The 16,352-nt window shown below is 39.3% G+C and overlaps 1 protein-coding gene across 1 annotated transcript in view; it reads right to left on the reverse strand.

The window, feature by feature from the left end:
• Positions 1-16,352, reverse strand: part of GABRG3 (gamma-aminobutyric acid type A receptor subunit gamma3) — a 482,481-nt gene that overhangs the window by 77,440 nt on the left and 388,689 nt on the right. Inside the window, exon 6 of the mRNA XM_042461104.1 lies at positions 3,418-3,555. Within this exon, the coding sequence (XP_042317038.1) occupies positions 3,418-3,555 (138 nt within the window). The remainder of the gene's footprint in view (positions 1-3,417; positions 3,556-16,352) is intronic.

Raw genomic sequence — 16,352 nt, forward strand, 5'->3', positions numbered from 1 at the left:
GGCGTAGTGTCCTCACAACACATTCCCGACTCTGCCCTCCAGGGTGCCCTGATGCTGGGCACCACTCCACACCATGCTGCATCATGGCGCTCCTCTGGTTTGCATCCATACGGCGCAGCAATGAAGGAGTGCCATATAGCCATGGCAACATGGCTATGATGCCCTTTCAAGGGCGCAAAAAGGAGTCACCTTGCATTCTGCATCCTTGCTTCAAACAGTACCATGTCTTAGCAGATGAACAGAAAAACAGTCCGTGAAGCTGTGTGTTATTACCATCTTCCTCTGATTTCTAACTGGTTCAGAAAACATTATTTGATACTGGGTGGGGTGTTTTGATTTCAGTCCAGATGGACACTTGCTCTATCTTTTGTGGAGAATGGATCCTCACCATACAGATACTTGGATATCGATGCTGGGAAATGGTCCAAGGATGTCCAGGCAGACACCTGTATTTATTATCAGGCAGGATAACTGCTTTCAATGGAAATGAAGTGAATTACATTAAGTTTAAATTAGAGTCTGGTGATAAGGGCAGTGGGGGGAAAACATTCATTAATGAAAGGCTTTCTGAGTCTTTAAAGCATTAAAGAAGAGAAAAGTCTACTAAACTTTGCCAAAAAAAGAAAAGAAAAAAAAAGAATTAGTAGTCATGGAAATGTCTTATTTTGGTAGCCCAACTCATACTGTACATGCTGGAAAAAACAATTGATAATCTTGATACTTGATATTTATTCATTGGAAAACTGTCATTATAATACATAATGATGACACTTTGATATCTTGCATCAATGGGGGGAAAGCAGTGCCGACAGTGAAATGGGTAGGGGGGGAGAAAAGAAAAGAAAGAAAGAGGAGCTGCAAATTTATATGTATTTCTATATTAGTGAATATAGAAAAAGAATGGGGAAAATGGAAAAGAAGTAGTGGGATGAAATGCAAAATACAGCCAAATAGTATCAGATCTAGACTTTTGCCACTTTTATCAGTGTTAAACCTGCACAAGCTGGGGTGAAGCACACAGAGTAGAAGGAGCAGCCAGATGCTGCTCCCACCTTGATTGCTGTGGGACCATTGCGGGACCACCACTTGACTGTAGCAACCAGACACTGCAGTCCTGAGGGTGCCTGCTGTTGTGCTCCTGAATGGACCATGAAAAGTAGTGGTAAGACACTGCTTATTTTGCGGCTGGTTTTGGGCTGCATTTGGCAGCCCTGGCATGGCCTCCAGATGGCCTCTGAGTAATCCAGGGGTGTGCGTCATGTGCATGCCTTGGACCGGCCTGAGAGTGGCCCTTTTGGGCTGTCTGTTGGAGGCCCATGTTCTGCTTCAAAAGAAAACTTTTCAAATGCTCTAGTTTGCCTAGACTAGTGCACCAGGAGTTACTTTTTGTCATGCTAGCTAGACAATACAAAGCAAACCTATTTAGGGGGAAAGGTGGAAGGTTTATCCTTGCAAGCAATTTTAGCTGATGCATGCACCAGAATGGCATTTCCACCATATCTTCTCTCACTGTCATTTTTAATGTGTACAACATACTATACATTTAACCTATTGAAGTGCTCCACTTGAAATGAGTAGGACATTTATTTTTGTTTTATTAAATATTTTAAGGATACATGCAAGTGCTTTGGTTATTATCCTTCTTTGTGGTGCTGACACAGCCCATCTTAATTTAATCAAACCCAGAGGTCTTTTAACCATTTTGTTTAGGGAGGTAGAATTCTTAGAGGGGCTGCCAGGGTTACGAGAGTATCTCTGCAAGAACCATACATAACCTACTGTATGTAAGCATTTCTGAAGAACTGCCTCCATCCCACCCACTCAGTTATAGTTGGCTTCTGGAACTCAGATCTGGAGTGATGTCAGCAAGTGTCATCTATTGTGATGTACTGCTATCAAGATATTAATAAATAATTTGACTGAAGTATGGATGTTTGCAAAATAGTTTCAGAAATAATGTACTGAATGACCTCCATCACAATATATTCATACATAGCAACAGACTGTGTAGGTGACTCCTAACTCTCACTTGGTTTAACAGATGGTCCTTTTTGTCACACTGACAACACAGAAGCATTAGAATTGTCTTAGTGGATAAGACTAACATTCATCTAGTCCAGAAATCTGTTCCAGCAGTGGCCAGCCAGACACCTTTGGAAGCTCACACACAGAACACATGGTGATTGCTATCCACAGCAACTGTGTATCAAAGCTCTCTAAAAATAAAGATTCATTCCACTAAGCATGTGGGAATTTTAGCTGTTTTTCAGAGCTAGAAAGGCAGGGGATTTGGGGACTACATTCCCAGAATGCCTCAGATGACATGGCCAGCAGCCATGTTGATTGGGACATTCTGGGATATGTACTCCAAATATTCTAGTTAAAGATGTTCCCTTAAAAGAGGAAGAAAAAGTAAACTAAGGTCCAATATCTCAGCTTCTAATAGTGCATCTTATCAATTAAAGAAGAAATGATTTCTCTGGAGAAGTACTTTCCTCTTTAATGCCCATGAAGTTCATAAAGAGAGAAAAATCTCTCAATTTTAACAGTCTATACTGATTTGTCAAGTCTCCACCATGTTCCGCCCTAGTCATCCTTAGTCATCTTTTTCCCCTCTAAATTATAAAGCTCCTGCATTTAGTGTATTGATTATTGAGGTGTCTTCTTTTTGGTACCTTTTTAATTCTCTGATATCCTTTTTGACATTTTATGTTCAGACCTGCATAGAGCAGTCTCAATACAATGTCACTATAAACGTATAATTCCTTTCCCCATTTATAACTTTCCCAATAATTCCTAGCAACTGATTTATTTCCTGTTGTTTTTTAGTATCACAGCATGCTGATTGTGACCTTCCCATGCCGTGATCCTGAATTGTCAAAGCCTATGTGGACCCCATCAATATTAATGTGAAGGTTATACTATTTATCTTGAACTCCACCCTTTTACATGCACCTTACATTTATGAAATTGATTTGTATATTATGCAGAAGGTATGTCACCTACTCACCACCTGCCAAGTGTCAGAGGAGAAGGATGCCAAGACTTGCTTTCTTTTTTCCATCACCTGTGGTAATACATGTAGCCTTCAAGTCAACTCCAATTTACGTTAGGCCTATCATAAGCTTTTATTGGCAAGATTTATTCAGAGGAGATTTGCCATGGCCTTCATCTTAGGTGGAAAGTGTGTGACTTGCCCAAGGTCACTCAGAGAGTTTCCATGGCAGAGTAGGGGTTCAAATTCTGGATTCTCAATTGCAGTGGTTTTCATACACATTTATACAAGCAATGAAGCTCCATGCTGTAGAATGTGATGATCATCTTGACCTGTGTTTACCGGTTTTCTTGCTTTTGAAATGGTGGTACTGAATCCTGAAATGTCCAGAATGGAACATTCCTTTGTTATTGGATACCTACCTGCTGAAGTTTGGACAATATCAGAGGTATTTCTGAGACCCATGAAGTCAAACTGATAGAGTCTCCAAGATTTCTGATCTGCTGCTTCTACTGAGTTTTTTCTCCATCGGTAAATCATTTCTTCTTGAGGATAGCCATCTGTAAATTAAAAGACTTTATTAATTGCTTGGCAAACTCTTGTTATGTTAAGCTTTTGCATTTGTTTTTATTCACAATTTTACTGTAACTTGGCAAAATAAAGTTTAATAGCACAGAGAAGCAGATTTAGTGGCTCTTCAACATTATTGTCTATAAAAAGTTAAAAATGCTATCTGTAAAACATCCATAATACACTGCTTTTTTTCCTTAAAAAAGTCATTCTGACCTAGAAGAAATTTTGAACTAAATACGCTTCATATAATATTAGAGTTTCCACCGACAAGTGTTTTATTTTGAATCACCTGGTCTAGCTACTGAATGGTGAGGCGTAGTGTTTTGAGCTGATCTAGTTGGTTATTTCTTGTACAAATAACCATGTGCATACATAATTATTCTGCAACTTTTGGGTCATTCATGTCTTCTCCTCCTTTCCTTCATCAGTGATACATGCATGTACATCTGATGAAGCCACTCTTAAAATGAGACTTGACACAATGATAGGAAGGATTGCAGCAAGATTAAACCCATGTTTTTCTGTGACACAAAGATGTTGGACTGCCAGCTTAGACTAAGGAAGCAATAGTTATATTTTCATTTCTAACCCACTCCTGGAGACTCAAGAAGGGTACCAATATATTAAAAGGAAGTAGTTCAAACTTTTAAAATGTAAGAAATAAATGGAGATACAAATAATCCAGGCAAATTTAAAAATGCAAATGTACTTGTCATTCCTCAAAGGAGAGTCCAAAAGTCAAGCAGTTTTGTTGGCAGTATCAACAACCCAGTTCTAGCAATAATGTAATCTCCATCAGAAGGGGTTTTATTTTGTAATTGTAATGGGTCTTAATTGCCCAGAATCACACCACCCAGTGTACTTTGTTTTATAAAAGCAATAGCTAATGATGCCTTGTCGTTGGGACATTGCCCCCCCCCCCCAATATGCTAAGGTCTGCAGCTAAACTGAGAGGGGAAATGGTAGATTGTTCCTGTTAATGAAAAGTTTAACCTATTAACCTTGTGAACCTGCTTTTACTATACTACTACTGTCCTGTGCAGCTCATCCATCTATCATGCTCAGAAGGACCATTTTAGATGACTTGTAACATTAACAGACCAAACCAACAAGAGTTAACACTGGAGTCCAAAGTCAAGCTGAGTCACATAACTAGACTGATGCATAGTATCTATCATTTTGATATGAAGCATTCTCAAGTAGCACAAGAGATTCAAGTGATTATGCCTTTCAGAATTATTCCATTAATCATTGACAAAGAGAAAGAGAAAATTTGGTTCTTTCTGCTTTAATAACTGGTAATGATTTGCTGGACTTTAAGAGCTGCTATAGAAAAGTGACTGAGGCTACAGTCTTATAAACATTTACCAAGGAATATATCCCACTGAATTCTGAAGAAACATGCACAGGATTGTACAGAGACTGAGATACAGACCAGGCATGTAACTAAGTTGCCACTGCCATGAATTCACTGGGTGGCAACACACAACCCTCTCTTTCCCAGATTAGCTAACAAGGTTGTTTAGGATTTAGGACTATTAATGTACAAAAATTGTCATACATGTAAGAGCAGCCTTTTAAAGACCTAACTCTTCACCAAGGCCTTTTTGAACATACTATGCTTCTCACTTTGAGAATTATGATTTTGGCCTCTGATATGAAATCTTTTCTAATGTTATTTGGGATTGATTACTAAATGTCCTTTAATAGTTGTATCTTAATACTTTTATTGGTTTCCCATTTTTAGATTTTGCTTTTGTTGTATGCTGCTTCGAGACATTATTACACATTATTACACATTATTACACCTGTAAAGTAGTATAGTATATTGCTACTATTGTTGCTACTGCTGCGACTGGCACTGCTAGCTAATGTATGCAAATCACTTTGAAAGAACTCTACAAACCTCTTGTTATTGTTATTACAATGAATTTCTCACAAGTTTAGGATCTTGGACAGGCATCTGCCTGTACTTGGATAGATGCATTTCATTTGAGGCACAATGCATTCAACATCATATGAGCATATAGGTCAAACATTGGCATTCCCATTTGGAAGGGTCTTGGATTTCAGAGCCCAGAAAGATCCCTGTGTGAGTCCCTGGGGAAAACAGCACCAGTTGGAGTAGACTAGTGATGGCTGGTGACTCTCATGTCACAGGATTGGCATTTCTTGTTAGCACTGGGGAAAACTGAGTTCACACACAGAAGATTGCCAGCTAGGAAGACAAACACCACTGCTGAGTCTGGACCTAGTTCACAACTGCTGATGCTCATTTATCTTAGTTGCAGCAAATATTTACAATCATGATACAGCAATATTTACACAAACTAGCATAATACTCCACCATCAGCTGACATCCACACCACCACATTGTGTACTGGAGCATTCATCCTTATATACACAAACACAGCTGGGATTGTGATCCAATCTCCTGCTAGTGTTTCATCAGCTTCGTGTCACATAGCCACTGTGACAGTGCAGCTTTGACCTGCTGTGACTCATTTCCATGCTCAAGTTGCATCAGCTTCCTCTTTAACCAATCGAATGCACCTGAGACATTTTACACAGCCTAGGGGAAAAATATACTCACAATTCTGCTATGAGTTTTAGAAGAAACTTTAAAGTAAATACTTATGGGCTAAGGTAAATATTTTAGGGATTAGGGGTACCATAGTTTCAATCTTAAAGTATGCAGAAGGCCCCTTAAACCCACTTAACATCTATTCCTAGAGCATCCAAGAGGGGCAATTAATTCTTCTTTTGACCTGAAGAAAGGACAGCCCAGGAAGTCTGGACAAGTTGAGGACTACAGCTTTGGAGGCCAGATAGAAACCCAAGGCCGGAGTTGTTTTCTCTCTGCTGTAATCTATGAAACTGTAGAAATATGTCTGAATTAATCATTGAGACAGCCAGTTATCTCCACTTGTGGGCTCAATATGCAGATGTTTCTGTGTCTTGAAACCATAATGATCTTTTCAAATGGTCTGTTAAAATAAGCAGCAGCATGTCACTCTTAATAATATATGGTGCCTGGTGAGTGACCTGAAAACAAGTACTGTATTATAACTGAAGCAAAAAGAAGGTATCATCATCATCATCATCATCATTTATTTAAAGAGCACTGTAAAATTTGCACAGTGCTTTACATAGTAAGAGTCAAATAAAATAAAAAAAGAATAAAAACCCACCAAGCAGTGTTCAATATATTAAAAACCCAACATTACATGATTTAAATATCTCTAGAATAATACTAACTAGTATACAATAGGGACAAAGTAAGCAGCAGATTAACAACCAATAATCTAGAATGCCTTCCTAAACAAGAGTGTCTTCAATTCAGCCTTAAAATTAGCCAAGGAAGTAATAGTTCTTAATTGTGTGGGGAGGAGATTGCAGGCATGAGGAGCAGCACAGGATAAGGGTGGATTCGAGTAGGGGAGGAGGAGACCCTTGGCTGGGTCAGGAGACCAGTGTCATAAGATCTCAATGCATGTGGATGGCGGTAAGGAGAGATGAGTGCTGACAAATAAGATGAAGCTAAGCCATGAAGGGCTTTAAAGATCAGGAGAAATTTTTTATATTGGATTCTCAAAGGAATGGGGAGCCAATGGAGGAATAACAACAAGGGGGTAACGTGATCAAAGCGATGGGTGGAGAAGATGCATTTCACAGAGATTAGGGGGCTAAGGTGCGAAATAGGAAGATCCACTAGCAATGAGCTGCAATAATCCAAGTGTGATATCACCAATGCATGCACCAAGGTCTTTGCCGTTGAATCAGAAAGAAACAGCCGAATTCTGATGAGATTATGAAGAAAGAATCCGCATGACTTGGCTGTAGCCTGGATCTGTGGAGTGAACAATAATGAAGAGCCAAATAGGAAGTCAAGACTATGTTTCTCATTGACAGATTGAACAGAAATTCACAGTAATTGACAAAGAACATTGCAAAGATAGCTTGGGTGGGAAGACCAGTAGCTCAGTTTTGGCCATGTTGAACCACTCATCCACTCAGAGACAGCAGCAAGACATGATGATAATCGCAGCTCAACACCCAGAGAAATCTCAGGGGTAGAGAAGTACATCTTGGTGTCGTCAGCATACAGGTGATATTGAAAGGTGTAGGAGCTAATAAGATTTCCCAGGGACAGGGTATAAAAATAGAACAGTAAAGGACCCAAGACAGAGCCATGAGGGAGTCCAACATCTAATCAAACAGGGGCAGAAATCTGACCTTCTGTAACCACCACAAAAGATCTGTTTGACAGGTAGGATTTAAACCAATTTAAAACTGATCCTGCAAAACCCAGGTCTTGGAGTACATCCACCAAGAGACCATGATCAACTGTGTCAAAAACAGCACCAGGAGGACTAGAATAGAATAAAGACCTTTAGATTTAGCCAGTAAAAGTTTATCAGTGATTTTAGTAAGAGCAGTCTCAGTAGAAAGCTATGGGCAAAAGCAAAAGCTGGACTGAAAAGGATCAAGAATAGTATTAGCAGTAAGAAACTCCTGGCAGCGAAAATAAATAACACGTTTTAAAACCTTAGATAGAAAAGGAAGAAGTGAGATAGGCCAATAGCTCAAGAGAGAAGATGGATCAAGAGAATGCTTTTTCAAGACTGGGGAAACTAGAGCATGCTTAAAGGCAGAAGAGAAAGTAAAATAGAGGGGGCAACAGAAATCAAAAGATGAGAAGGAAGCAGATTGAGAGGGCAGGTTGTCGGTTTAGAAGAATTCAAGAGTTTAGATATGAAACAGAAGAAAAAGCAGAGAATGTTCCAATTGTAGATGACTGAGTTGCTGGAGTAAAAGAAGAAGGCAGGGAATCAAGGTTGGAATGGATTGTTTCAATGTTAATAGTAAAATAATAGGCGAAATCAGTGGGTGAAAATAAGTGTGGAACCAACAGAGAAGAAGGTTTTAGAAGAGAATCAAATGTGGAGAAAAGACACTGTGGACATCTAATAAGAAACCTAGGAGTGAATCAGAGGAATCTCATAGACAAGTGGAATACAGGTGTAACTGCTCAGTCAACAAGAAAAAATTTAAATAATAATTTACATAGTAAATTTGGGTAAAAGTCTCAAAACAACCTCATATCTCTCAGCCTTATGCTGAATCAGACCACTTAGCTTTTACCTCGCCCCAGCATGTTTACTCCAGCGGCAGCTGGTTGCTTTCATGCCATGTAGGTGGTGAATCTGCCATGGATTTTAGTTTAAATTTTAAAGGAGTTATCCAAGGCACTCAATCTATTTCAGCAGTTTAACCCCTAAGACATTTACTTTGATATTTAAAGTTAAATAGAAGTGAAAGTGGACAAAGGTGTACTTCTAGTTTTGTTTTTCAAAACTAGAAGTAGACCTCTGTCCACTTTAACTTCTGTTTCCCCACTTTGCAATTTGAGGGAAATTGCCCCTGGACCTGCTGCAACTGCTCACCCCATGCTGTATCTCTTTGATATTATAGCAACTATTTGTATTGCGCTCATCATCCTTTATATTTTTTCAAATATAATTATCCCTTTTAACTTTCTCATGAACTCTTCCTTTATTTAATGAATCCATTCTCTGAAGCTGCTCCACAACACTAAAGATATACACAAGCCATTAAACTGCGATCTCTTAAAATTATTTACAAGTGTCTTTGGAGCGTAGCGTTCATTTATTTTCAATCAGTGCTACAGAGTCACAGTTATAGATTTCTTTCAAATGAATGAAAATCATTTATAGTTCATGGTCTACTGACTGACAAGAAGGCCAAAAGGATAATTTACTATCAAACAGATAATATTAAAGATTTCATCAAGAAAGAAAGCTGATAATATGCACACCTCCCCAAAGAGTGATTGGTTTCAGAATTCAAATCAGCTCCAATTTCATTATAAATTTGCTTTTTTTATTAGCCTGGCTGTAGCTAGCACACCTTTGTCTGATTCATACCACTCTGGGTAATTTTCTGGGGTGTTTGCTCAATTTACAGCTCAGTAGGAATCAGATGGCACTACCAGTTTATGAATCAGCAACTTCACATGTGCCCTTCTACCTTTCACAGGCCTGTGGCTGATAAACTGGAGAGCAAATAAAGGTATAGGAACTTGCCAGATACACTCATATGAGTGGGGTGTTCTAGACTGAGCACTAGTTTAGGTAAATATTTTGTGAAATTTAAGCCTTGAAGACATAATATTAAAGAAATAAGTGTGCCTGTGTAAAATAAAAATTCATGTTTTTTCATGTAAAAAATTGTGTAAAGCATGTCAACTTACACACCACCCCTTTGGGGTGGCCTGTAGGCGCTCCTTTCCCCGCCGGATCGGGGCCTCAACTATCAGAACGGCAGCCTCTGGGGCCCTGATCCACCACTTTCCAGGCCGCAAGGAAGCGGCAAAAGGCCGCTTCCCTGCATCCTGGAAAGGGGTGTCCTTGGGGCTTCATGCCCCAAGGACACCCAACGGTGGCGGGGAGGAAGAGAAAGGGGCCACTTGGCCCCTTTCTCCCTTGCGTTGCTGGTGCAGCTGTCTAAAGGCTGTGCCAGCGACGCAAATCGTGGAAGGAGCTCCGTTTCAGAGCTCCTTCTAGCGCCGCGGAAAGGGCGCTCTATGCACCCTCACGCGGTGCAAAGATGTCATGTCCGTGCCGCCCCGTTTGGAGGTGGCGTGTTCGTGACGTCGTAATGGCGGCCCCCGTGTGGAACGTTCACTGCCATTTTGTACGGACTCGATCCGTACTAGGGTTAGGGGTGTCCGGAAGGGACTCCCCTTCTCACCCTAGTACGGACCCAGTCCATACTATTATGCCCGTCTGTAACGGGCCAAAGCCACTTAACTTAAAACAAAGGAGATAAGAGAGAAAGCATGTAAGGAAAAGCAGTAAGCAATGACCAGATTATAGAGACAAAACTGAAAAGTATACTGCATGGGTATGATAATGTTAATCAACAGATTAACATGCAAGCAGGCTCATGTCTAATGCAATCATCTGATACAAGACAGCCAGAAACAGAAGATAATGACTCTTTCAGATAATTGGCCCATTAAGTGGTATCATATAAGTCTCACTTCCTAATGGAAAATAAGATGATTGTTGACATTAATGGAGTTCTGTCTCTGATTGGACAGACAGAGGCTGGAGATAGTATAAAAGCCATCTCCTGAGATGAAAAATTTGGCTGTTAACATAGCCTTCAATGGACTAGCCACTCTAACAACTTTTATAGTGCTGATTCTGTTCTTGGTATTGTAAGAGTTGACACCCTTACAGTGTTGGTAAAAAAGGCAAAACAAATTTAGTCCAAGAGAATGTAGATACCCTTACAATGTTGGTAACAGTAAGTGAAAGAAAGCTATATAGTCGTATATAAGCATATAAACGGAGCTTTGGTGACACAGTGGTTACATGCCTGTGCTGCAGCCACAATGTTGTGAATTTGAACCTGCAGGACTCCAGGTAGACTCAGCCTTCCATCCATTCATAGGTCAGTAAAATGAGTACCTAGCTTGTTGGGGGGGGGGGGGAATTGGCTAACACATTTTAAACTGTTTAGTGACTGCTTAGTTCACAATGAAACAGTATAGCAATGTACATTGTGATTGCAATTGCTATTGCTGTACACTTGTCTCTCTACATTTGCGGTTTTGACTTTTGTGGATTTGATTATTCATTGATTTTATTGCTATTTTCTCTCTAGGAATATCTAGGTCCTCCAGCACAACTCTATGGTCAACTTTAACCAAAGGTCACAATGAATGTCCTAGAGTTTCCTAGAGAGAACACTCCACTAGGCATTTGTATAATGTTTTTAAACAGAGGCAGCATCAATTGGAAGTGCTTTGATTGGTCTGCATGCATGGCAGAGGTTGGACTGCATGGCCCTTGGGGTCTCTTCCATTTTAGAATTCTATGATTCTAACAGTGTTCTGCAGGCATACTGTGTAAATGTCATAAAGGAAAAAAACCTACACTATTTCTGCCCAGTCCTAATCAAAGGCTGAATTTATAAGTTCCTGCCAACAACAGAGATCTTGCTGGGCATATCCCCTGCCTGTGGATTTCATATGTTTATTCACTCAAACATTTTTGATATCTTGCTGGCAAATGATAGGAGTCTCAACTATTCCACCATAGTCTAAAATTGTTTGTTAGATCGGTGGCCAGTCAAAGTGTTAATGGGATAAAATCCTTCCCTTTTTTTCTGCCATGTTTTCCAGCCATTTGATCAGCTCAGCAGAGCTAATTCAAATGTTATAACCCCACATGAAGGCTGCTGAAGCATGATTCCTCGTGGCAGCAACCCACCAGGGGCTTGTCATGTTTGACAGCTGCTTACCACATTGAGTTTCCAATTCTAGCACTGCACATTGCATATTTTCCATCCTTCCAAGCAAACATTTGTTGATGAAGTAGATATTCTCAAGGTTAGTTAGACAGGCTTTAGGTTGTCTGTTCATGGGCCATCATATGTTTATGGGGAAAATACTTTTGTTAGTACTGTACTGTTATTTCTTGATTTTAATGGATATAATGTTTTGTTTATTTACTGATGTGAATAAGTTATTTACTTATTTACTAAGTCGCCTTGAGTGCCAGGACTAGTGGGTGAGGAGATGTGGGTTATAAATAAACAAATAAACAAACAAATGTGGTAGTGAGGACATCCACTTTATCTCCCCCTACATATGTTGTTGTAACAGCTTAATTTGTAGATAAAGTTGTCATTTTTAAAACACACAGTAGCTTGGTGAGCAAACAGCTGAATAACAGACATGTGCCAATAACCTACATCTATTACTCTGTCATGAATGTGTAACTAAGTAACATCTCCTGGCCCAATCATCCAAGTTCATCTTACGAGCCAGCAGCTGCATCAAGCAAAGGGAGAGTGTTTAGCTTCTGACCTGGGTACAGAGAAGATGATGTTCCCAATTTCCTTCTGCCTTGTCTTGTGACAAAGAATTTCAACAGGGGGTCTGCTTCTGATTGTTGACAAAGTAGGTAGTCACTGGTGGCAAAAGGCTGGAATCAACATCCTTCCTTTGACTTGAGTGGTAGATGATCAAACTTCCTTTGCCTGATACAACCCACTAGGGGCTTGTCATGTTTGACAGCTGCTTACCACATTAAGTTGTGCAAATTTTATAGCGCTCTATAGATAAATGTTAATGATGATGATGATGATGATGATGATGATGATGATGATGATGATGATAACAACAACTGCTAACATAAAAGCTGAGTGAGATTTGGATTTTGATGACTCTTGAATCCACAATCAAACTGGAATGATTCAGACAAATTCAGCAGATGCTGAAATTGACCGGGGCGCCTCTGAAGCAGGCCAGATCCAAAACAAACAACTCCTTCAGGTTTGTTAGCAGTTTGGGGGTGGAGGGACATCATGAAACAACAAAACTGTTACATTTCCAAGCTCTTTGTAGGTGGAAAACACCAGAGTGGAGAGAAAGGGAAGGGATAGGAAGGGTTTGGCTCTGTCTTCTAACCATAGGGAATGGTTGTACCATGGCTTTTCATATTTATTTATTTATTTGTTTGTTTATTTCCCCCCCTTCTCCCAAGACTGGGACTTAGGGCAGCTTACAATATTAGAAACAGTACAATTAAAAGCATACAAAAATAATACATTAAAAAGAGAATTAAATTACTACAATAATTAAAACAAATTGCGTGTTAAAATATCAAATAGTTTAAAAAGATAAAAATGTTTAAATGTTTACAAATGTTTAATTATTATTGATGTAATCTTTAATGCTAAAGGAATATATTACTGCAATTATCCAGTATCCAATGCTCTTTGCTAATTCACTCTTTCGTGTTAAAACTGCTTCATTGGAATCTAGGACATCATGCATATGTGTGGGTGGAGGTACACTCAGTGTTTCCCTGGAATATGCTGCATGTACATATTCTTCTGCCTCTACCACTATATGTTTCATAACCGCTATCAAGTCCTGTCCTTTTCCAGTTTCTGGGACTTTGGAAACAACTGATTTGCTCCAGATGAAGCAAAAATGCCAGGATTTTCTTTCTGCATAAACAGATTTTATTTCTGATATCCAGATGTGTTTTGCTTGTTTTGATACATTTCCATTTCTTGATACTCTCCTGTTTTAAAACTTTAGAGAACAGGGTGTTTGCAAAATGTTCTCAATTTTTCGTCATTCCTAACTTTAATGGGGGAAGTTAAGGAGCTGGGGCAATGTGGGTAAATATGGGTGGGTGTGTGCAGTGTGGGAATTGAGAGAAAGACTCTATTCTTTAATTCACCAGCAATGCCCACTGCTTTATGTTTTCAAATATTCAAGATTTGAAATATTTTGCAATATGTAATATGGAAGCTAGAAACTCACATCCTTGATTAATTGCCTCTTTTGCCTTAGAGTAGTCACTGTCTCTACTTCAGAACTTTTTTCTGCACTGTAACACAGGTAATATAATTGGCTCACTATACAGATATGAGTGGTAATGAGGTAATATATATGAAGCACAGCTGGACATTCTTCAGAACTATAGCTGTATGGTAAGCTAGTTTCCTGATGAGATCCCCCCGCAACCCCGCAGATGTGCCCACCCTCCACCCCTGCAAAAAAAGGAGAAAAGAAGGTGAATCTATGAATTGTAGTGAGGTACATTGAACCATAGCTTAAGGTATAGTAAAATGGCAGTACATATTATCATAAAAATATTTATTATTTAGAAAGTGCATGCACAGTAGCCTTCAGTTTCTCAGCACTACATAATAGAATGTTTGTACATCTTTCCACATTTCTCCTGAGGTTTACCTGCTACAAATTGATATACAATTTTCAGGAAAACACAGATATTTTTCATTACAGTAAAAAAACTGAGGTCGTGCATTCAGCACACTGCCTCTGATTCATTCAGGATGTTTTGTTTTTAAATCGATGTATTTTAAAGAGGTTTCGTGTATTTTGACATTCTCTGGAAAAGTTTTGATGGACACTATGCACAAGCAGAATCTGGTCTGCTCAAGACTTCAGTTTTGTGAAATGACCATCTCTTGTCCTCTAGGTAGGCTAGTGGAATAGACAACTTCTGTTCTTCCTACTGAGGAATATAAAATATGAAGTCAAAGGTTTCTAGCCCCCCACTCACGAGTATAGTAAATGTTCAAAGAGAAATGATAAGAACATAATTTGGAGACTCAGTCCAATGAACTCAGTCCAATGAAGCCAGCTCTGCAAAGGATTGGAAATCAACAATGGAAGTGAGTAGTTCATTTCCATCTACAACCCCTTGCAACTGACTATTGGAAATTAACATTTGGAAGTTGACCCTGAGTTGTTAAGCAGCTATTAGAAACCAGTTATTGGAAGTTATCAGCTAATTTGTAACTGAATTCCACTGCAATGCACTATTGGAATTCAGCTATTGGCTTTGTTACAAGATGTTGTAGCATATTTATACCATAATCTAAAATTTTAATACAGAAAGCACATGTGGAAAGTAAGTAAGTAAGTAAGTAAGAAGATGTTACAGCCCAAAGAGAGTGAATAGAAAGAGGATAGGTGAGCAATATTATGCAAAGATGTTTAGTTTTCATGTCACAGAAGCTGTCTGCAAAATTTGAATTTAATTGCCTCAAAAACTTTACTGACACAAACATGTTATGGCACGTCCATGTACCACAGGAGTGGGATAGAGTGCACAGCATGCATACTCTCCAACATTTCACAGATGAAAATCAGGACACATGTTGCTAATCAACTGAAATATAGTCATCATGGCAACAATTATCAAAAAGAAAGAACATTCAAGCTAGGAGAGGCTGCAGCAGTTTACTTTTGCCTAGCCTACTGGAAATGGAAATATTCTGTCCCCTCTCATTTATGGTTCAGTTTACTGAATACAAACAATGTTCGCACTTTGAACTCAATTTGTAGGAGTTGAAGTAAGCTGACAACAAAGAGAGAAAATAGGAAGAGCAGAGAGAAACTGAGACATTTTAAAAGCAATTGAAAAAATGGGACAACAGAGAATTCATCATAACTCTTCCTGTCAAATCAGGACACTTGAAGACATGAGCATACTACATAGGGTTACATCTCTGTATATCAGAGCCAAAAGGCACATTTAAGTCCAAGCTGTCCCCTAGTAGGACCATCTTTACAGTTTTTATTAGCACTTGCCCTCCTTCTAAGACAAGGGTAGACTTTAAATAGATCTTCATCTTTTATAATCCCTGAACAATGGCTATGTTGGTAGGGATTAAGTGAAGTCTCAAACATGTGGAGATCTAGTTACCTTCTGCCCAACCCTACTTTAAAAAAAAACAGAGTTGGGTATCCTGACTGTGTCCAACAGGTAATAGTAGAATCTGCAGGGTTTGAAATCTCCACTGCAAGTGGATTTGTTTCTTACTTGGAAGTTTTTATGGCAGTATGCCAAATTAAACTAGAATAGATTGTTTAAAAGGGAAATGTTTGGTCCTAGCTGGAAGATGCAGAGTAAGGCAGAAAAGGTGAGGAACTAGTGAACACTACAAGGTACATTAGTAGTAAGTGACAGACCTCTGAGACATGTCACTCAAAGTTCAGGGGTCCAGGGTTGGGAATTTGTTTGGAGGAAAGGATCAGGTTCCTTTCCTCCAAAGGATGGCAAACCTTTTAAGGACTGAGTGTCCAAACTCAAAGGTGTCCTGGCACTGGGCAACATAAGGGCAGAGGGAAACTGTTTTTAATGTAAACATGCCCTAAAACCATGGTGGTGAACCTGTGGCACATGAAGCCATTTTGGAGGGC

This window comes from Sceloporus undulatus, chromosome 3 (genome assembly GCF_019175285.1).
Source record: "Sceloporus undulatus isolate JIND9_A2432 ecotype Alabama chromosome 3, SceUnd_v1.1, whole genome shotgun sequence".
Lineage (NCBI taxonomy): Eukaryota > Metazoa > Chordata > Lepidosauria > Squamata > Phrynosomatidae > Sceloporus > Sceloporus undulatus.